This window comes from Mirounga leonina, unplaced genomic scaffold, assembly GCF_011800145.1.
Source record: "Mirounga leonina isolate KUSES-001 unplaced genomic scaffold, KU_Mleo_1.0 Mir_114, whole genome shotgun sequence".
In the NCBI taxonomy this organism is placed as follows: domain Eukaryota; kingdom Metazoa; phylum Chordata; class Mammalia; order Carnivora; family Phocidae; genus Mirounga; species Mirounga leonina.
In genome coordinates, this window is record NW_023270265.1 from 44,655,654 (window position 1) to 44,677,003 (window position 21,350).

At 49.9% G+C, this 21,350-nt stretch overlaps 1 protein-coding gene across 8 annotated transcripts in view; it reads left to right on the forward strand.

The window, feature by feature from the left end:
* Nucleotides 1–21,350, forward strand: part of TACC2 (transforming acidic coiled-coil containing protein 2) — a 200,851-nt gene that overhangs the window by 135,794 nt on the left and 43,707 nt on the right. For all 8 annotated transcript variants that reach the window (XM_035030488.1, XM_035030507.1, XM_035030481.1 and 5 more), the window contains one exon: nucleotides 17,608–17,744. In XM_035030488.1, the coding sequence (XP_034886379.1) occupies nucleotides 17,608–17,744 (137 nt within the window). The remainder of the gene's footprint in view (nucleotides 1–17,607; nucleotides 17,745–21,350) is intronic.

The following is a 21,350-nucleotide window of genomic DNA, read 5'->3' on the forward strand; positions in this document are numbered from 1 at the left end:
AGGTATAGAGTTGGTGGCCTTTAGAATCACTTTCTTTGATGTACAACGGGGGACCTACCCCTGGGGCTGCCTGGGGCGACCCCTCTGACCTGGCGCCTCCACTGCTGGGGGAGCTGGGTCCTGCTGCCTCAGGCACTGTCTACATGGACCAAGAGCCACACGGCGGGGGCGGTGGGGGGGGGGCGGCGAGGAAGCTGGGGAGCACTGGAGTCCGTGCTGGCCTGTGAACGGATCTTGAGCAGCTCAGCTTGCATGTCCTGCCCTACCTGGGATGTCGCGGGAGGCAAGCCTGTTCCGGGGACAACTCAGGTGTTTTGACTCCTGTAGTGAGTATCTTTAGTTACCAGGGCAAGATTTGAGAGAAGTGACCCGAAGCCCAGGGAAGGGGAAGGGGCAAGAGGAGGAGGAGGACAGTTGTGCCTGGCTGGAAGCTTCCAGCAGTGTTTTCCTGGGATTTTTGCTGCCGATGGTGTCTGATGCTAGGTAGAGGTGGGGTCAGTGGGCAGGGACTCCAGGTAAGAAAGGACAAGGTGTGCTGTGGTGGAAGGTGGTGCCTGAAGGTGCTGTCTGTGAGGATGAGGGCAAGCAGGGCTTCAGAAATGGAGAGTGTTCGTGCCCGACGTCTGTCACGTTCGACTGTTCCAGTAACAGATGGCGGAAGAGCGTGTCGGAGCCAGCCCCTCTCCGGGACGTAGCTCTCAGCACCCAGCCTGCCTGCACAGTCCTGGGCTGCCTCCAGACGCCGGGGCCACCTCGAGGTTGAGCTGGCTCCCATGCAAGGACAGCGGGCGGGGGGCTGAGCGGAGGCCCTAAGCCCTGTCCCTTCACGTGGCCTCAGTGGACTAGAGCAGGGTTCCGTCTCCTCACTGGATGGCCGTGTGGCTGTGGGTCCGTGTCTGCGATCAGTGTATTTTAGATGGACCAGAGAGCCGGGCGGCATTGGGACTAAGGGGGTGCCTTAGTGACCCACTGAACTGACCCACTGCTCCCAAGAAAAAGGGGGGGAGAGCATGCTCGGGTCACCACTAACCGGCCCAACTCCACTGTGAGGAACAGCACAGAGTTCGAGAGACCACCTTGAAAAGCTGGCAGACCGTGGCGCTGGCTCAGTGCAAAGCTGTCCTAGGTTCCTGGGCATGTGGCATTGCCAGCTTACTCTGTGCACGTGGAGCCTCAGTCATGACATCCGGGCAATGGGGTCAACACCCCATCCCCCTCCCTGTGGTGAGAGATTCTGCAGATAGGGAAGAGGATGCGTGCTCATGTTGGGGATGCTGCAGAAGACATGATAAAGGTTTGTGAAGTATTCTCCTCGCGGGTTTTTGTTTTTGTTTTTTTAATATAGCATAATTCCTAGTGAAGTCTGGTGAAGAAAACCCTGAAATGCTGACACCTGGTGCCAAAGGATGCATTAGTATCACTCCTTGAGGAAACCCCTTAGTGCCTGTGAAGTGGAAAAGAAGGTGCTAAACCTCAGAAACCAGCCTGTTCGGATGGGCTTTCTCAAATAATGCACTTTCCGTCCCTTGTGTTCACTTTCCTGGCTTTACACGGTGCATTTCCCAATGTATGCTCGAAATAATATTATGTTATATTATGTTATATTATATTATATTATTATACTACACTATAATACGTTGTGTTTTATTTGTAATTTCCTAAATACTGTTTTTCTCCCACCTCCAAATGTGACCACCTCTTCTAAAACTCGGGGCTTACACTCCTGACTTAGTGTGTGGAAGGGAACCAGAGGTATGGGGGTGATGGGTACAGGCTTTCCTGGAGACACTATAAATTACCCAAATCTCAGGGGCCCTGGGAAGTATTGCCCTCATACCCAGATGTAATATTTGATTGGTAAAAAAAATATATTAGATGGAATCGGATCAGTCAGGTTGTAAGATGGAAGAAGCCAAAGAGGCAGAATGATGGCCAGGCCCTTTGTACCTTGGAGGCCACTGTGATGCACAGACACAGGGACTGGCCTGCAGGGAGCTCACGGTCTGCTGGGGGAGGCCGATGTTGTACACCCCAAACATGCACATGGGTGTGCTAGGCACGGGGACGGACACTTTAGCGTTCAGCGGAGATGAAGTAATGGAGGTCTGCATGGAGGAGGGAACATCTCTGCTGAACCTTTCTGAGCAGGTATCTGCTGGACAGGAGGGGGCCAGGTAGAAGGAACAGCAGGAGCCAGTCAGACGGGCCGGAAAGGGCCTGGAGGGCCGGTGGAGGGCAGGGTGTGGGGTTTGGCTTGAGTACACGGAGTGAGAGCAGGGACCAGAGTGGGACCAGAGGGAAACTGCAAGGGCCAAATCTTGAAAGGCTTCATGAGTCGCGCTAAGGAGTTTGGGCAGCAGTGGGTAGCTTTTGATGGAGTTAAAAGAGGAGTCATGTGACCAGATTTGGGAGAAAACAGCCCACCTTTGTTTCTTTATCTTGCTCTGTGTCACACAAGCTGACTGTAATTTTGAGTTTCCAGATTTGCCACCTAAGATACTGGGCAGCCTCTCTTGTTTAATATACGGGTCCTTATTCGTGGAATTAAGAGCCTACCTTCCCCTTTAGGATTGTTTGGAAATTGGCTTTCCTGAAATTCTCCCCTGAGGTCCTCCCTAGTTAATAAAGAACCTCCTAGTCTTATACCCCCATATAGATAATGGTTTAGTGCCTTAGAGGCTGCCCACCAGGGGGGCTGTTTGGAATAGGCGGGGCTGTTCTTCAGGGGACAAGAGGGCGACTGTCCAGTGCCCACACCTCATCCCAACTGAGTGGAGTATACAGCGTCATTTTACTTGCATCTCATTATACGTGTAGACAGAAATAGTTTTGCTTTGTTTTGTTTTGTCTTTTTCCTGAAAAAAATGTATGGCCTCGTAGCTAGCCTTGCAGATTAGAGCTGCTAAAAGAGCTGGTCTGACCCTAGGAAGCCAGAATGTATGTGCGATCAGCCGGAGCAGGTCAGCAAACAAGGGAGGCAGTGGGAACTTGAGGATTTTGGAAGGAGCCGTGGGGGCTGGAGGCTGAGAGCTAGAGAAAGGCAGCTGCGTGGGGGAGAAGCAGCTCCAGCAGGGTGAGGGGCCTGTGCACAGGGCCTTTTGGAAGCTATAAAGGGAGGGGAGGCTCCCAGGTGAGGTTTTTGAAGCCGAGAGGACAATGCAACGGGGAGGAGATAAGGCCCAGGCCTGGCAGGCTGTGAGGAAGCCAATGGCATTATTCTGCAGCAGGAAGAAGGGATTTGGGGGACGGAGTGGAGGTGGGGCTGTCCGGGCACCAGGTTCCTGCTGGAGTGCCAGACCCCGGCTGGGCACTTGGAATTCTCCGAGGAAATGAAGGAGCAGCATCTCAGTCTTTGAGAGGCACCCCAAGCCCTGAGTTCACCCCAGGGCACACGTGTCAGGAAGCCGTGTGCATTTTCTCTTGTTTGGGACCTGGAAAGAGCTAAGCTGGAAAGCATTTGATGCATGGGGATGGGAGGGGCCAGCTCACTTCTGGATGCCCCACAGACGTGCACCCGTTACCTGCTTGTCAAGTGTCTGTGCCCAAGGAGTCCCTTGCTCTGAGTGATGCTGGCTCTCTCCTCCTCTTTCTCCTTCCCTCTCTTTCTGAGGCCTTGCTTCCACATCCTGGGGTAAATGTGGTGTCTAAGGGGAAATCGAGGATTTGTGGGGCCTCTGTCTTGAAATAGCACCTAGGGAAATGTCTGGTTATTTTTCTGTATCTGAGTATTTCTGCTTATTCTTTGGTGGAAATGCTAGTTTTCCATCACTGATGTCTTTGTTGTAGGTTTTCTATTTACTTGTTTAGCAGCTGTGGAATGATGTTTTTTTTTTTTTTAAGATTTTATTTATTTGAGAGAGGGAGAGAGCGCACGCGTGAGCACAAGCCAGGGCGGATGGGCAGAGGGAGAAGCAGACTCCTCACTGAACAGGGAGCCTGATTCGGGGCTCGATCCTAGGAGCCCGAGATCATGACCTGAGCCGAAGGCAGACGCTTAACCAACTGAGCCACCAGGTGCCCCCTGGAATGGTGATTTGGTTGATGGATTTCCATCATCAAGTCTGATCTTGAATGGGCCAATCTGTTCAGTCCTTTGTTGATCTTGACCACCTGAGCCAAGCAAACGAACCCCCTCTGGTGTTGGCTTTTGAAGGAAGTGCGATACAGAAATGTCAAGAGTCAGAGCTTTTCCATCTTAATTTTGGGCAAAATTTATCAGATTCTCCATTCATACCAGAGCACCTGTGCTCCCCAGTATCACCTCCTTCCAGTTGTGTGAGCCAAAATCCTGGATTCTTTTCTTTTCTTACTTCTAATGCTTGATCCGTCAACATGTCCTGTGACAAATAAAGTAGAGATAAGCCCCTAATTATTTGATTCAACTTTCATTAAGATTCCAGCTGAAACCAGAAGCATGACTTTTAAAATAGTAGGAACTTTGAGATAATGGAAAACTTTGGGCCTTTGATGCAAGAGATTTGAGAAAACAAAGCACAAAGCTGCCCTTGTCCTAAAAATAAGAGAGAAGGCTGGAGCTCGTTTATAAGTCAGAGGGCTTGAAGGCATGAGGACTGGAAATAGGTGGCCGTTGTCAGATTTATACCTTACTCTGTTCCTTTTATCATCCAGTTGACTAGTATAGTGGCAGGAAGGTCAGCTCTGAGAGTCTGTTTTAACTCAATTGGGTTATTGTCACAAAACCCTTAACCTTGAGACAGTTTGCTCGTTTGCTGTGGGAAATTGTATCTTTCATTGGAGCTTTGTTATATGTAATTGAAATCTGAGGTTGCTTATCAGCCTTGTCATATTCAAACCACTGATTATGGCTCTGATACTTTTGTTATTAAATCGACCAGTGTAAGTGATGATTCAGGGTCTCTTGGAGTCAAGAAAAACTATCTTTCTTTCTTTCTAAGATTTTATTTATTTATTTGAGAGAGAGAGTGCTCAAGCAAGCGAGTGCACAAGCAGGGGGAGGGACAGAGGGAGAAGCAGACTCCCCGCTGAGCAGGGAGCCCAATGTGGGGGCTCAATCCCAGGACCCTGAGATCATGACTTGAGCCAAAGGCAGACACTTAACCGACTAAGCCACCCAGGCGCCCCAAGAAAAGCTCATCTTTTTTCTTGTATCAATTATAGTGACAGTAGAAGTAAATGCTTACTTTAGCCAAACTTTTTGAAAACACACTTGGGATCTCAGCTTTTTCCTTAACCTTCCACGGGAGTCTTGAGTCCTACTACTCCTCATCTTCACTGTGGCTTCTCCCTCTGCCCCTCCCCCTTGCTTGTCTAGTGCACAGCCCCACCTTCTGTCTCTGGACTCCTGTCTCCTGGCTGATGTGAGGGGCTTTGCCCCACTGCCCCCCTGCTGCCTTGGTGGCCTTGAAGACCATACTTTGGGGGAGTCCTTCGCCATGTGAAGCCCTCCCCAGTCTTTCCAGCTTCTCATGGCAGACCTCCTCCGGGCCCCGCTTCTCTCCCCTGGGGGTGGGGGCATAACTCAGCCGGCCTTTTGCACCTGGAAGCTCCTTCCCACCTCAGGGCTCTTCATCTTGTGGTTCTCTTTGCCTGGAACCTTCTTTCCCCAGCCCTGTGATGACTGGCTCCTCCTTCCTTCTTCATGTCTGTCTTCTTGTAAGTCTTCCTTTCAGGGAACGCAAGAGAAAGAAAAACTCTGAAGTGCACCCCAGAGCCCAGAACACTCCTTCTACTTTGCTGATTACAATTTCTGTCAGAGTGGCTGTGAATTAATTCAGTAAATATTCGAGTGAAATTTATCGCTTGATTTTACAATTCCTCGCCCACAGCCATTTTAGCAGCCTGTGAGTGTGTGTGTGTGTGTGTGTGTGTGTGAGCTGGGGAGGGGAGCAGAGGGTGTTGGGTGTGTGGGAAGAGTAGGAAAATCATATTATTTTCTCATTGCTGTGCAAACTCACAGATCATTGGTATAGCTGTTCCCTGACTGCAGGGGGCAGTCAATAGGCAATAGGACTATGCTTTATGTTTCTCTGATTATGTTCAAGCAAAGGATACAGTACCCTTGGTTGTAGGCTTTTAACACGTTAAGGACTGGAGAGAGTAAACGCCTTCTAAATGGAGTACAGACTCACTTCTCACAGCCACCTCATGTGGTCCGTGGTCCTACCACCACACAGATGAGGAAGCGGGCCCCGGTAAGGTGTGTTAAGGAACCTGTCCGAAATTGCTCCCCTCCCAAGGGGAGGAGCACAAAGTTTGGAGCCAGATCTGTAAGTGCTCGTAATACTGTGTTGGTTTTCTTCTACAAAATTATCAGAATGTTACTCGTGGAGAACATGATTTAATTCAGACTTTATCTGTTCAGAATTTTTAAAGAAAGATTTTATTTATTTATTTTGAGGGGTTGGAGAAGGGCAGAGGGAGAAGGAAAGAGAGAGAATCTCAAGCAGGCTCCACGCTGAGCACAGAGCCCGACGTGGGGCTTGATCCCACCACCCTGAGATCGTGACCTGAGCTGAAATCAAGAGTCTGATGATTAACCAACCGCACCACCCAGGCGCCCCTCTGTTCAGAATTGTTTTAATAAGTGGGTCAAAGACTGAGCGATGTTGCTGCATTATGTATGAGAGAACAGTGTGAAAATATCCTGAAACAGGCAGTGCCTTAAGGACATGCACGGTTTCAGGGTGTTGAATTAATACTTATTCTCTGCAACTGGAAGGCTGTTTACAAGCCATTCTTTTCCTTTGGGTCCTGTAAAGAGATTGGAAGGAAAGGGATAGAAGACTTAAGTGCTCCTTCTTTATCATACAAAAGCGCTATTTGCAGACATTGGTAGAAAATGAGCTTTTAAAACTTGTAAATGTCAGACTTTTTACTAAAGTATTCTGGCCATTCCATCCCAAGTCCAAGTTTGCTCCCATTTTGTTTCTGGGTGTCATGGTTGAGACACCCAGTGGATCCCACGTTACCATTTACTTGGGAAGGAATTTTTCTGAAGAGTTTGTCTTTGTGATTAGCGGAGAGCCTGGGGGAGGAGGTACTGGCTGAGCATCACCTCTGGGCGATGCCAGGAGAATTACTGATTTGCAGATAAATGAGATACAACAGTAACTAAACCCACTCTGGGTTCAGTTCTCTCAGTTAGCAAAGCTTCAGGGTCTTGGAAGTCTCATTCAAGGTCGGCAGTCTCAGCAGGAGGGTGTGATGCTGTGATTTGTAATCCCGGCTGCTTGGATCTCACAGGGAGCTCACAATGCTTTCTGGGCTGCTCAGGTTTTAGGAAACTGGGTGAAATCTACCAGTAAGGTGTGTACCGTTGACTCTCGAACCACACGGGTTTGCGCTGCGTGGCTCCACTTTTGTATGGGTTTCTTTGGATGCTGTTCAGTACTATAAATATACTTTCTCTTCCTTACAATTTTCTTAATATTTTCTTGTCTCTAGCTTACTTTCTTGTACAAATACAGTATGTAATACCTGTAACATATAAAATATGTGATGATCAACTGTTTATGTTACCAGTAAGGCTCCCACTCAACAGTAGGCTATTAGTAGTCAAGTTTTTGGAGAGTCAAAAGTTATACTTGGATTTTGACGGCTCGTAGGGGGGTTGGCACCCCTAACCCCTGTGTGGTTCACGGGTCAACTGTATATATTAAAAGCAGTGACCTCAGCGTCACTCAGTAATGAACGTACGCCGAAACATTAGAAAGAGACGAGTGTAGGGGGGTTAATGCCCGATGCAGTAAAAGCCCTCAAATCCTTTCTCCGCTGCTATTATTACTAATAATTTGCAAGGCTTTGAAGGACCACTCTAAAGGCAAAATTATAAGTGATGAATTAAAAAGTCAAAACACATGAGCTTTAATTATCGATAGAAAGGGCAGGATTCACATTAGCGGAGCAGCCTCCAAATGTGCTTTTCCTCCTTTCAACCAGAGATGGAGGGGGGGGGAGATGGAGAAGCAAGAGGAGGTGGACGCATGCACACACACACACACACACTCACACATACACACACTGGAGGAAGGGAGGGCAGAGGAGAGGGAGACAAATACTGAGACAGACTCTAGGACAGATAGAAACCCAGCCCAATTCAGAGTCTCAGACGGAGACACACAGAGACGGACAGACAGACACTGTCTGTGAGGGTGCTTTGGACATAAGGTGCTAAGGCCGGACCACCCTTGCTCTGCTGAGCAGAAAGAATCTGCTCTGAGCTTAGTTAGCACTTGAGTCTCCCTTGACCCCCATGCTGATATTACCCTTTGTCCAAGATGTGAATCCGTGAGGGTAACAGTGAGGGTCAGGCTGACCTGACCCCCTCCCCCAGAAGGCATTTGGCCGACCCCAGGGGTTTGGGTGGCCCACAACCTCCCCTGTCACCCGATGTAGGTTCTAGGAACCTCAAGCGGTTATAGTCAGGAGGGCGGGACTGGGGCCGCTTGGATGCCCACTTGGTGGTTGAATGAGGGGACAGGTTAAGGTGTGGCTGAGGGACAGGGGAGCAGGAGTGAGGAGGCCAGAGGGCAGGGAACCCAGGCTGGCCTGGCCGGCTGCCCCCATGAGGCGGTCGTGAATCCAGATGCGGAAACCCCATTGTTTGATCCATTGCCCTGGAAACCCACAGTGCCCAAATGTTCTGGAGACTGATTTGCAGACTCCAGCCTGCTGATGCGCAGGAGCCCCTGGGACACGGAGGAAGCCTTGTTTGGGACAAGGGGCACAAGACATGTACTCTGATCTTGGTTCTGCCCCTGCAGGGGTCTGAGCCCCTCGGTAAGTCACGGGGCCCCTTGGCTCTGGATTATCATCCTCAGGTCCCAGAAGGACTTGAGCTTCTTGGGAGTAGGGAGTGGGTGTGTTTGACTTGGCCGCCCAGGTGCCCGGCTCTGAACAGGTGACCAGTCCTACTGAAATTGTGGAATGATGTCCACGTGCCTCGCCTGTTTGAGGGTCAGATAGGAGGAAAGGTGAGGAAACTGAGGAACAAACTGTAAAGTGGGCTGAGGTAAGCAGTCCCTGTTTGAGACACCCCCATCCTGGTACCCAGGCACTGCCTGGTAAGGCACCCTGAAATCAGAGGGATGCTGGTGGCGTGTGCAGGGTGAGCCCGGGAGGCAGGATGGGTGCTTGTTGCTGGCTGCAGGAGCGCCTGAAGGGGCTGGTCCCGGGTGGATGTATCTGTCCTGGGCTGTGCCAGGAGGAAGGCTAGATTCCAGCTGCCGTCCTTTCCCTAAAATCCTAGTCAGCTCCTTCCCTTACACCACGTCGCCCTGGACATAATCCAGCTAATCAGACCCAGCCGAGTTCCATTCCTTGCATCCTGGACCCATGGGCTTTGGGAGAGCATGCTGAGCGGATCTGGGAAGGCCCCTGGCGTCCCCAGCAGCATAGCTGGGCTCTGCCCCCTTCAGGCCGGCATCCTCCCCTGTACCAAAGCAAGCGGGTCCTCGTGCTGAGATATTTTTTTCAGTTTGCAAAAACAATGCCTATGTTGCCTGTGTGTACATCTATTTCTGTCTCTACACAGGTATACGTGTGTTATGTAAGTATGCATGGGTGTTTCTGTATATTTACTTATGTGTATATCTAATTATTGTATCCCAAATAAGCTCGTACTCTATGTAATTCCTTAATTTGCTGTTTTTTCCTACTTATTACTCAACTTGGAGCTCTCCTGACTATACACGTAAGCCCACCATGCCTGTGTCAACAATGTGGGTGCTGGGGGGGGCGGGTCTGGCCCGTGCTGGGTGCTGGGGAAGCCCTAGGGGTTGACCAGACATTACTGTTCTGAGTTCTTGCATCTTCTGTTACGGTCCTTCTGTCTCACGGATCACTCAGGCTTCATAGATGCCATCTACGCGTCTGTCTTCCCTACCCCTTCTGATTTGTTTTGGTTTCAGAAACAAGGGACCAGACTGCCCTGGTCTGTTGACTGGGATAACAAAAGTGCCAAGGATGGGGCAGTGTCAACAACAAACATTTATTCCACACAGTTTTGGAGGCTGGGGAATCCACGGTCAGGGCACCAGTGGGTTTGGTGTCTGGTGCGAGCCTGATTCCTTGTTCATAGAGGGTCGTGTTCTTACTGCATCCTCACCTGGCAGATGGGGCGAGGCCGCGCCCTGGGGTTTCTTTTGTAGGGGGCACTCTTACCCTTCACGAGGGCCCGAGCAGGTTCGAATCACCTCCATCATGTTGGGAATGAGCTTTCAACATGAATTTGGGGGACACATACACACACATATGGTCAGTCCATAGCATAAACCTATTAGAACAGTATATAAAAGGAGGATAAGTATGTTTTCAGACAAGACCAGAAGAGCTTTTCATTGAGGAATGTGCAGGATCTTTGGCACACATGGTTGAACAGAGACATTTGTGTGTCACCTTGATTGCTGGTGGTGTCTTAGCTGGGTGGGAAACTGCTTGTTAGCGGTCTGACCAGGTAGGGTGCCCTGGGCTTCTCTTTAGAGAAAAGAGAAGGCCTTTTAATGACAGGCTGTCGGAAGCTCCTTCTTAGCTCTTTCTCAGTTCCGTGTTTTCCATTCTTTTCTTGCTAGCGTCAATAAATATCTTATTTGCAGTTAGATTTTTAAGAATCTGAGTTTCAAGATTCCAGCTTAAGTTACCCAAGCAAGGAGTTCAGCTACAAAGATGAGATTTCGGCGATATTGCGGAAGGCAAGGGCATTAAAGGGCAGCCGAGTCCCTTCTTTTTTATTTCTCTTGAGACTTGATTGGCATTCTGGCATTTCTCCAGGATCCAGTTACAAACAGGTGGAATCAGGAGCCCCGGGGGTGCTGGCTCGGCCTTCATTCAACACTGCCTGCGCTAAGGCATTCAGCCACTGGAGGGTCTCCTCTGCTAAGTGCCTGGTGTAGTTGCAAGTAAGTCAGTTTCAAAACGAAGTGTGTGTAGAGATGTTTCGTCGGGCACATGTGTATGCACCCACACAACCCACACCGAGCCGCCTCCATTCTGGAAACCCTCCCCTGACCCTGGGGTGTATAGGTTGTGTGCACCTCAAGGGAAGGATGAAGTCAAGGTCAGTGTGACCCTGAGAGTCCCCGTGTCCTCCAGGATACACTTCTGTTCACAGGCAGCCCAGCAGGACAAGCATCCCACACAGTGTGTAGGCTCCAGATTCCCCTTCATGCTCAAATCAGTAGCTGTGACTAAATAAAAAAGAAGACTTAGCTTGCTAGCAAATTCGCCCAAATTTCTAAGGGCTGGAGGCCAAGGGCAGAATCAGAGCTGCAGTAATAAGGGGAAGGGATTATCCTTACAGTTATTTTTTCTGCTTATTGGACAAACAGTCCAAGGGCCCGGGTGGTCAAGTGACTTGCCTGTGTTCACCCAGGTACAGTGAGTGACATGGCTGGAAGGAATTCTACAGTAGACATTCATTGCTTTGAGGGGGTGGGATTCTGTCTCCGCTATTCCATTGGATCTGGGTGGGTTGCTTATTTATGTGTGCTCTTATGTCTTCCCCACCCCACTTCCCTCACTAGGGGTGCCCCTAACCTAGAAGTGGCCGGTGTGTCGATTGCCCGTACCCCCTGAGCCCTAATGGCATCTCACGGTAGCCACCGAGTGCTAGCTACTTGAATCTGAAAATGGGACCTGCCTCAGAAACCCGACAGATGCTAGGTGCTGGGAATCTTGGGATAAGGGTGCTGTCATCTGCTTTGATTTTTTTCCCTGAGTGTCAGCCTGGAAAACTAGCAACCTGTCTCGCCAGAGCTAGCTCTGTGTTCGTGGAAGGCAGCACCAGACCGTGGCCTCCTCGGTCACCTGACAGTCCAGGAAGGGTCTTAGCGCTTGGTCGTGTTGAAATAATGTTCTCCCTTGACCTAAATGTCGAGGAGGGATCTTGCAGAACGGATTCCTTTTCTATCTGCACGATGGGCACATGACAGTGAAGGACGCTTTTCAGTCAGCCCGAAAAAATTAGCAGTCTGGTCAAGTTGTTTTAGGCAAGAGGGAAGCGTGTGTGGGTGGGCGTGCGAGAGTATGCACACATGTTGCGACAGAGACAGCATTTCTTGACAAGGCTGTCGAAAGTGGAATATTTTGATGAATAGAATTTAGTGCAAGGCAGTTTCGAAAATACCCTCTCAAGTTCAAATCCATCAAACCCATAGATGCGGAGATGAAGGAGCCGGTCTGATCTGCCGAGAGCTCCGTTTTGTTTCTAGAAGGTCTCCTTCTCTTCAGGGATGGCAGATGGTCTTTTGGCTTGGAGGATGTGAGCCTCCTCCCGACGCAGGGCTCTGGGCCAGCACGATGACCCTTTCCTGGGTTTGGTCTCAGAGGGAGGGAGGCCGGAGGGACACTTGCACCTCTTGCTCAGGGGGGCCCTCCAGGAGGACCTGAGAGGGTGGGGCTTATGTCACTGGAAGTGGGTCTCCTGAGTGCCTTTCACTCTTGGTGGGTGGGTCTTGCAAAACCTCTATCCCCAGGCTCACTTTCACTAGCAGTCTGAGAAATTGCTGTAGAAATAGATAACTTTCTAGATAGATAACTTCCCTTTAGCAATGCTTAAGAATGAACTATTTCTTGGGGCGTCTGGGTGGCTCAGTGGGTTGAGTGTCTGACTCTTGGTTTCCGCTTGGGTCATGATCTGGGGGTCGTGGGATCAGGCCCCACAAGGGGCTCCACGCTCAGCATGGAGTCTTCCTCTCCCTCCCCCTCTGCCCCTCCCCAACTCCTGCTGCTCTCTTTCTCCCTTGCTCTAAAATAAATAGATAAAATCTTAAAAAAAAAAAAGAAGAAGAAGAAGAAGAATGAACTATTTTTTGATAATCAGATAGCATTTAAGTATAGGTCCCTTTAGATTTCCAGGTGGCGGGGCACTGCAGTTAGGAGGTGGGGGCAGGGCTCTTATTTGGAGGCAGTTTTCAATGAAAGCGGGCTGGTGCCCTGGAAGGTCCAGCTGAGGCCAGAATGGGCCAGTTACCTTGCGAAGTCACCGCAGCCCTCCTGGCCTGAGTTTCCTTGCCGGTTTAAAAGGACGTGACAAGTGTGTTGGAATAGGACATTTTCTTCTATCTTCAGGGTTGGTGGATTCCATCTATGGTGTTTGAGATTTCTTTTCCCAAGCCCTTGAATTGTCTCCCATAAAACTTGAGCAAACTGTAACTGTTTAATGATAAGCTGAAAAACAACATTAAGCACCTCTTTAGTAAGAGATACCCATGTTTTGGGGCACCCGGCTGGCTCAGTCAGTAGAGCCAGTAGGCCTCTTGATGTTGGGGTCATGAGTTTGAACCCTACCTTGGGTGTGGAGATTATAAATAAATAAACTTTAAAAAAAGAGAGAGATACCCATGTTTTATTTAAACATGTACACATTCACACATACTTTTGTGTATATACATGTATATGTGTGATTACATTATATTACACTATCATATATTATGCTAACTTATATTACATTAATGTATTTGTGTGTGGGTGCTGATCTTATACGATTTTGTTGTTATAGTTCATAGAAGTAAAACCTGAAAATATTGAAAGTAAAACAAAAAGATAGGGCAACAGGCCCTAGGGCTCTACATTTTGCCAGCTGGCTTGCTTTGGGGACAGTTTCCATAAAGTGCTCTGTTTTAACACAGTTTGTCATCTGTGGGGGACTGAGTTCTTCATTGTGTGCTTGGTGGGACCTCAGAACTATATAGAGATTCTCTGAAATCTGAGAAAAGATTTGAAAAAATACTCTGAAACTTTGCTAACACACACCTGGGGAGCTTGGTAGGTTTTGGTGGCCAGCACAGCCTCTCTGTCCTTGGGATTACATGTTTCTATCCTTCCCGTCTGTGCACACCACTGTGCATGGGATTGGATACCGTCAGCATATTGCCTTGTGCTGATAGATGAATTTGGTTTTGTACTGCTAGGGAGCTCCTCAGCCCTGTCTGCCTTAATGCAAGAATATCCTGTGATCATAGGACAAGCTGTTAAAAAACAGGTGCTGCTTGCAGTCACTCATCAGTCTGCCTCAGGACTCTGCCTGGTCATGTGCAACCGGGGAGCAATTAGCAGATATGATGCTGTGATTGGCATCCCCAACCCCTGGTGTCAAATTTTCAGGTTTGTCAAGATAGCTTTATTGTTCCCAATGATAGACTTTATCATTAGACTATCTTTTGAATTGAGCTTATAAAATAAATGAAATACTGCTTTTCTCCCCGTGGAGGATTCATTGGGAAGAAGAGTTCTGCTGTCAGAAATGTTTGGAAACCACCGATACAATGAAGAGAGCACAGATTTTATAGGCAGGCAGTTCTGGATTTGAGCCCATCTTCCATTGCTTGCTCACTAGATGGTCAAGGGCAAAGTAATTTGCTTCTCTGAGCCTTAGTTATGCCGTCTGTAAAGTGGGCCTGCTCTCTAGCAAGCGGGCTGTTTTTGAAGATGATAGAGAAATGTACAAATAGACCTCGCCCAGTGTCTGACACATAACAGAAAGTTCAGCATATGATAACGGTTATAAAGCTTTTCATGCTGGGAATTAAAGTCCCCATATTTCATGTCTGGTCATTATGAACTATCTTTCTGCACTAGGGAAAGACATCTACCTCATTTTATTTGCATGCATTTGCATATTTACTTATCTAGTGAACATAGCGTACGCATATCCCAGTAAATGCATTTTCCTCTAACTTAGAGATGTTTTAGCAGACTGGAGTGGCACATTCTTTCTGATGCATCTTTGCAGCAAATTAATTTCCTTTTCTTTCATTTTGAAAGTGTGTGGAGCCTTAACAGAATCATTTATTGTACTTTGGTTTTTTTCTAGTAGAAAAAAAAAAATCAAACAGCCAAGGGGGAACTGCTTTTATGCATTGGGACTCCAAAGTGCTGCTTTATTTTTATGTACAGGCTCTTTGTGGGTGGACTGCAGAAATCCCTGCTCTTGGAAATGTTTCTGAGCCCTCTGGGAAACTGAACAGGGGAAAAAGAGCTAATTAAAAAAGCTGCCATCCGCCTCCTCTAATTAACTTGCTCTCTGCTCCTGGGAGAGGGAGCGGAAATGTGAACACAGCGCAGGCATCACCGGAAGTGAATGCCATTCTTGTGGTCCACGGTCGCCCGTCGTGTTTTGATGCAGAAACAGTTCATGGTAAACGGGCACGGAACCACAAAGGGGCTTGATGTGCCCTCTCCCTCCCACACAGGGCAGTGGTGAATGGTGGCCCCTTCTGAGCAGGTGCGCCGGCCGGGCAGCTGCAGCAGGGGAGAGACCTCATTGGAATTCAGCAGCTCGGACCCAAGAGCATCCGGCCCTCCCTGTCGCTTGCTTGTGCTGTTGGGAAAGAGCAGGGGTTCTTTGTGCTCTAAAGCCTCACATCGCCAGGGCCCAGGGTTGCAGAAGCCACGGGAGGAGCACGCAGCCTCGACTCCACGCTGGAGAAGCTCACAGCATCTGTGGCCGGCAGTGTGGCTAACTCCTTCCTGACATCTTGGACAGATTTAGATCCCAGAGATACGGCAAGGGAATCAGGGGTGGGGCTTTAGGGGACAGAGGCTATCCTTCGGCAGAGATGGCTTTTGCCTCCTGGCGGATGTGGCCCCTGGTGGAATGGGCCCAGTGGATGTGGACCGCGGTGACCAGCGGTGGAGACTCCAGTCTGATGGCCCTTCAAGGAAGCCCTGGAAAGAGGCAAGTTGGCTCCATGCTTCTTGTCAGTGTCGCCCCTGACGCGTGCAGTGCTGGGGCAGGGTGACATCTGGGGCCCTCCAGGGTGATGCAAACTCTTTTTTCTCTTTGATACTCCCTTGTGTAACTTCCTCGTGTTTTTCGTGCCGGTAAATGGACCCTGCAAAATTCAGGTACCTTGATCTGTTGTCGTCCAAGTGTGTCTCTTCCCTTCCCCTGGACAAAAGCGAAGGCCTTTCATATTAATGTGTGTTTGCAAAAAGTCTGCCTGGCCCCTGTCCTCCGTGTGGAGGTTAAGTCTTTCCTCGTGAAATTTGATAGTGTGCAAGCTTCAGCTCATTGGATCCCATCAAAAGCAACTCCAGTGTTTCTGTTCATCTCCTTGGGTCTCTGGAAGGCTCTGGGGCTGGTTGCTGGAGCCAGGATTCTTGGGGGTGGGGTCTTTGGCACTGATAAAATGAGTCACTAACAAGTTGTAAAAACATCAATGTGTAGATTTTTCTGAAGGGGAACTCACCAAATGGCTCCTTTTCTCTGTGCTGGCTGATGGTGGAGGGATTGGCTCGGTTCCTGGTCCTCTCCGCCGGCTAGCAGATAGTCTTTAGAAGAGGCTGCCCTCTGTGGAGGTCACGAGTCCTTTGACACCTTGCAGGAGCTCAGCAGTGGGAGCGTTTCATGCTCCACACTCACCTGGCTCGTCACCCTCTGATTACACGTCTTTACCCAGATTTGCCTGCTGGGCCCCCCGTGCTAGCAGCAGTCCTAAATATCCACTCTCTTGATAATGACCTTGCTTGTGGCAGATGAGTAAGTGACCTTTTAGTCTCTGTACAATATCTTGAGTTGGGAATCAGCCCAGGTGATGCTGCTCTGGCATCCTTGGAGTGAGGCTGGTCCAGGACCGTGCACCACTGGGCATCTTGAGCAAGGGCGGGGGGGGGGGGCTGCCCTGCGGCCCCAGGACACAGGCCTGGCTCCATGATTTGGGGAGGTCTCCTTCTTTCTGGCTTAAAATTGAACCCCCAGTAGAAGCAGGGTGACGGAGAAGGGCTGTCTGCTCTGGGTTTTCTGGAGCCCAGGGCAAGGCTTTAGTTTGTTGAGCAGCCTCCCCCTTATTTCTGGGTGGGGTGTCCTCTGGGTGGAATTTTGGCCCAGTTCTCTGGATGAAGAATCTTCCTTGGGGGCAGACCTTCCTGCCGAGTGGCAGTGGTTATTATCATATCACTGAGATTAGCAGGCTGGGTTTTATGTCTTGGTCTGGCACATCCTCCGGAGAGCTGGCTTGCCAGCTTGCTTTCATTCATTCATTCATTCACTCATTCACTCATTCATTCAACAGATGTTTATTCACTGCCTCTTGGCTTAGGCTCAGAGATGCTGTAATAAATAAGGCCAGCTGCCCTCATAGCCTTGAAGCTCAGTAGATGAGAAAGATAATTAACACAATTAGGAGGTGAATGAATCTATAATAAGTTATGAGAAGCTCCGGGAAGGAAGGGCAGTGGGAGAGAATGATGGATGGGGAGAGGCCACATGCTGATTTGGTTTCACGGACTGGGGATCCTATGATGTGTTGGAACCATGGCATCGAAATGTATTCCTGGGAATATCAGTTTGACCGAATTGGTGCCAGAGTTGTTCAAAAGATTCCCCTGTGTTTGTATTTGCCCCTGAGGCCAGAAATACGTATTTCTCATAGGGCTAAGTTCAAAGCTTATGTCATTTGGGAACAAAGCTGGTGATAATGAGATTCCCTCTGGGGAATCATGCTGAGAAATGACTTTCCTTACATCTGTCCTCGAACAGCTCAGTTGGGCAACAAGCCTGGTTCCAGCGGTCCTGGGCAGGGGTCAGAGGGCCACACAGTCTCAGCAGCACTGGCCCCTGGCTCCTTGGAGCAGACTCAGCCCGGACCCCTGCCTAACCCTGTGCTTCTCTCCTCCTCTCTCCATCAGGAGTTCTGACTCTGAAGAAGCATTTGAGACCCCCGAGTCGACGACTCCTGTCAAAGCTCCCCCTGCCCCACCCCCGCCGCCCCCCGAAGTCACTCCAGAACCTGAGATCAGCGCACAGCCTCCCCTGGAAGAACCAGGTAAGCAAGGTCAGGTGCTCCCCCAGGGAAGCTTGGGAGCAGCTCTGGGCTGGGGCAGCTGGAGGGGGGCACCCGCTCCAGGGGGCTGTTGCTAGAGATCCTTAGACACTCCCCAGCTGCTGGGGCCTCTCTGCTCAGGGCTGTTTTGTGAGTGAAGACTAAGAGTGAGCAGATATAGTGGATTATTCTGTCTGCTTTGAAGGTGTTTAGGGGAGGCCTGTGGGGAAACCCCTCGTTTAGCTCTGGGTGCCTTTTACTTGGCATCCAGAATTGGGTTTGAGGGGACAAGTGGATCTGGGAGGTTTCTATTTGGGATTCTATCTTGGATTCTAACATGTGGCCCTTGGCTCCCATAAGAACACTGGTGCTAGACAGCCCACATGAATCTGCATTTTTATTGAAGACCATAGCCCCCCTGGGCTTGGGGATGGAGATATGCAGTAAATGGGAAAGAAGAGAAAGCCATAGATAGCCAAACCCATGCATGGATGGTTCTTTTATTCCTCATTAACCTCAAGTTACCTGATTTCATATCACTTTCCTGCCTCCTTTCTTCCCTAGTGTGACTGAAAACACAGATCTTTCCAAATCTTTCAGAGGTGATTGTTGGAGGTGGGAGGGGATGGGACAGATCTCATTCCCCAGCCTGCCCACCTGGCTAGTGTTTTGTGCGTGCATCCTTCAGTTACACCAGCAGGGGTGGGACCACCTCCAGTGTGAAAGTTTAACATGAGCCCTGGAAGGAGATGGGGACTGCCAGAAATGGCCCAGCAGACTGGTCAGGGGGCCCGGTGGTACTGCCCTTAGACTTGGACTATTTTAGAGGGCCCCACTCTGGCTTTCCTCCAGCCACAGTCCTCTCTCTGTGCTGAGGCTGTAGGACCAATCTTCTCCTAGACCACACTCTGGATACCTGGGGACAGCCACTTCCTGGGCCTACCTGGTCCCTTTCTCATGGCCCATCTTCCCAGGACTGACTGTACCCATGTTTATACCTCTCAGCCAAGGAGGAACCAAGGATGGGTCTGGGACCTACAGGTGGGGTGTCCACACACCTGTGCTCAAGGCCACCCCAGGTAAGGGATGGAGCTTGGGTGGGAGGAGAAGGAGCAAGTTGATGGCTGGGCCTCCATTCATACTCTTGCCCCGGCCAGAAGCCAGGTGAACTGTAAAGACAAATGACATTTTGACCTGGATGTTGGTTTTACAAAGAAATGGGTAGAATTCTTTCTACCTGCCCTGGGTTCAAACGGGCTGTTCTTTTAGAAAGGGTGGACACTCCGGGGCTGAGTCCTAAGCACATAGGCTCCCTGATCCTGGGGGAAAAGGTTAGGACCATTTTGGGGGGGGCAGATGTATTTGCTGGTATCTGGCAAAGGCAGTTTTCATATTTTCTCGTCTCTGACGGCTCATCTGCTAGGAGCACCTGATTGTACATCGCTAGTCTAGGGGCTGGGCCCTGAAAGAGGAACTGTTGCAGTTTATTTGATTTTAAAGCAGAGAAGGAGCCAGAAGGTTTTTAGCGTTCCCATTTTTTAGCGTTCCCATTTTTTTTTCATATTATGAAGAATATAAAAATTCATTTCCTATAATACTGTAAAAAAAAAAAATCACCTTTAGGTTTAATGGAAAGTGAATGACAAATAGATTGTAATCCCTAGATCAAACATGTGATTGGAAATAAACTATCCTTTTTTTGTTGGTGCAAGTTCATGCCCACAGATGTGTGGGACTCTTGGGGAAAGAATTGAGAAGAAAATGATGGTGTATCACACTGTACGGTCCATCCCCCCTCACCAAGGAGTAAACAGGGAAGGGCCATTGCTGTGAGCCGATATGCGCCTTCTGGGATTTCCAGCCACGCATCCTGATGGCGTCTGGGGATGGTTTGCTGCTTCTGTTCTTTTCTGTGGCCTGTCCTTGTTCCTTCTGCCTGACTTGCTTTTCAACAAAGCAGAGAACAGTCTCCATTCTTAAAAACAAACACATGCACAGCTCCCGCCTCTTTCTTACAGGGCAGCTTCAGAAAGAATGAGCATTGCAGGGGATTAGGAGGTAACCCCCACCCGGAAGGGGTTGGAGCTGGTGATCACCACGAGTCACAGCCCCACAGAGCTTTTGATTACATCAGTTGGAGTCTTTGAACATGGACTTTGTGCTTCTCCTTCTTGGAAAACTCCAGTGAAGCTAAATATACGTGGCTCACACAATAAGGAGTCCTACGGTTGGGATCGTGACTGCTTAAAGCCCCCCCGGGCTTGGGCTATACAAAGATCCATTGGCTTCGCAGCCCTTGTTATAAAAGTCTGCCCGTCCATTCTGCAGACAGCATGGGGCACAGCAGAGGCTTGAGCAGGTGGGTGTGCCTGCTTTCAGAGGTAGCTAGAGGGAAAGAAAGGTTCCTTCCGGGAAGCGCAGGCAAGAAAGGGCTCGGGGGAATATCTGTTGTTTGGTTCTCTTCTGCAGAGTGCCTGGGATATTGCTAAAGATGCCGAAAGAGCCACGTAATAGAACAGACTAGACCCTTGGCTGTGAATAAAGACATGATTTGCTCCCCTGGAAACCCACACTGTAGAAAACAACCAGTTGGTCACCTCACCTTGGGTCCTGCCAGCATGGTTGTGCCCCATGGGACAGGAGGATGGGGGGCGCCCTTCGTCTGGGCCGGTCCAGGCCAGGATGCAGCTTGTCTGAGCCCGATTTTCTCTTACCCGTAACATGAAGAGGGCAGCCTGCCGGTCCTCCGAGAGCCTGCTTCCCTTTCTGAGCTTCCCCGATTCTGAGATGGCAGTGTTGGGGCTGCTGTATGGTGACCATGTTCCCAGAGCTCAGAACTGGCCGATGAGGGACGGAAGGACATGTCGCATCATTGAATAGTAGCTCCCACGTAAGCGTCCACCGTGTGCCAGGCCTGCGCTGGGTTCTTCGTGAGTGTCGTCTCCACCTCAGCCGAGAATCATCCCCCATGCTTACAGCATCCCTACAAGTCAGATGGCATCACCTGCCTCCCCAGTGAGATGTGCAGCTTCCAGACCTCGCCCCCCGTCTCGTAGCACATGAGGGGCTCTGGGATTGGAACCCAGGCCTCTTGACTCCCTTCCATTGGGAAACCAGGCTGCTCTCTGCAGCTGTAGTGAGCTGGTGCATTTAAGTACCCCGAGGCAGAGGATGGACACCGCAGTTGTCAGGTGCAAGCAGGTGGTCAGGGAACCCGTGAACCTGGTTTCGTGGTACCTGAGGTGGGCTCCTTCGATGGTGGCCTTCCTTCCAGGGCCGTTGCTTTCCCCTGGGCTGAAGCCAGTTTTCTTAGCTGGCTAGCTGGGAAACTGCCCAGGAAGGCCCACGTTGGGGCCTTGGAGGTGACTGGAGACACCATGCATTGCATGCTCTAGACCTTTCCTCTCTGCCCCATGGGAAGTGTGGCCTTTGCTGAGGTCCTGGTAGGGTTCCACATGGTAGTTCGTGGCCCCAGTCTTCAGACTGACTCAGGCCCTCCCGGCCCTATAATGGGCCCTGTGGAATGACCTGCTTAATGACCACATAGTGGGACAGTGGGTTCTCAGCCAGGGACAGTGGTGCCCCTCAAGGGGACATTTGGCAATTTTT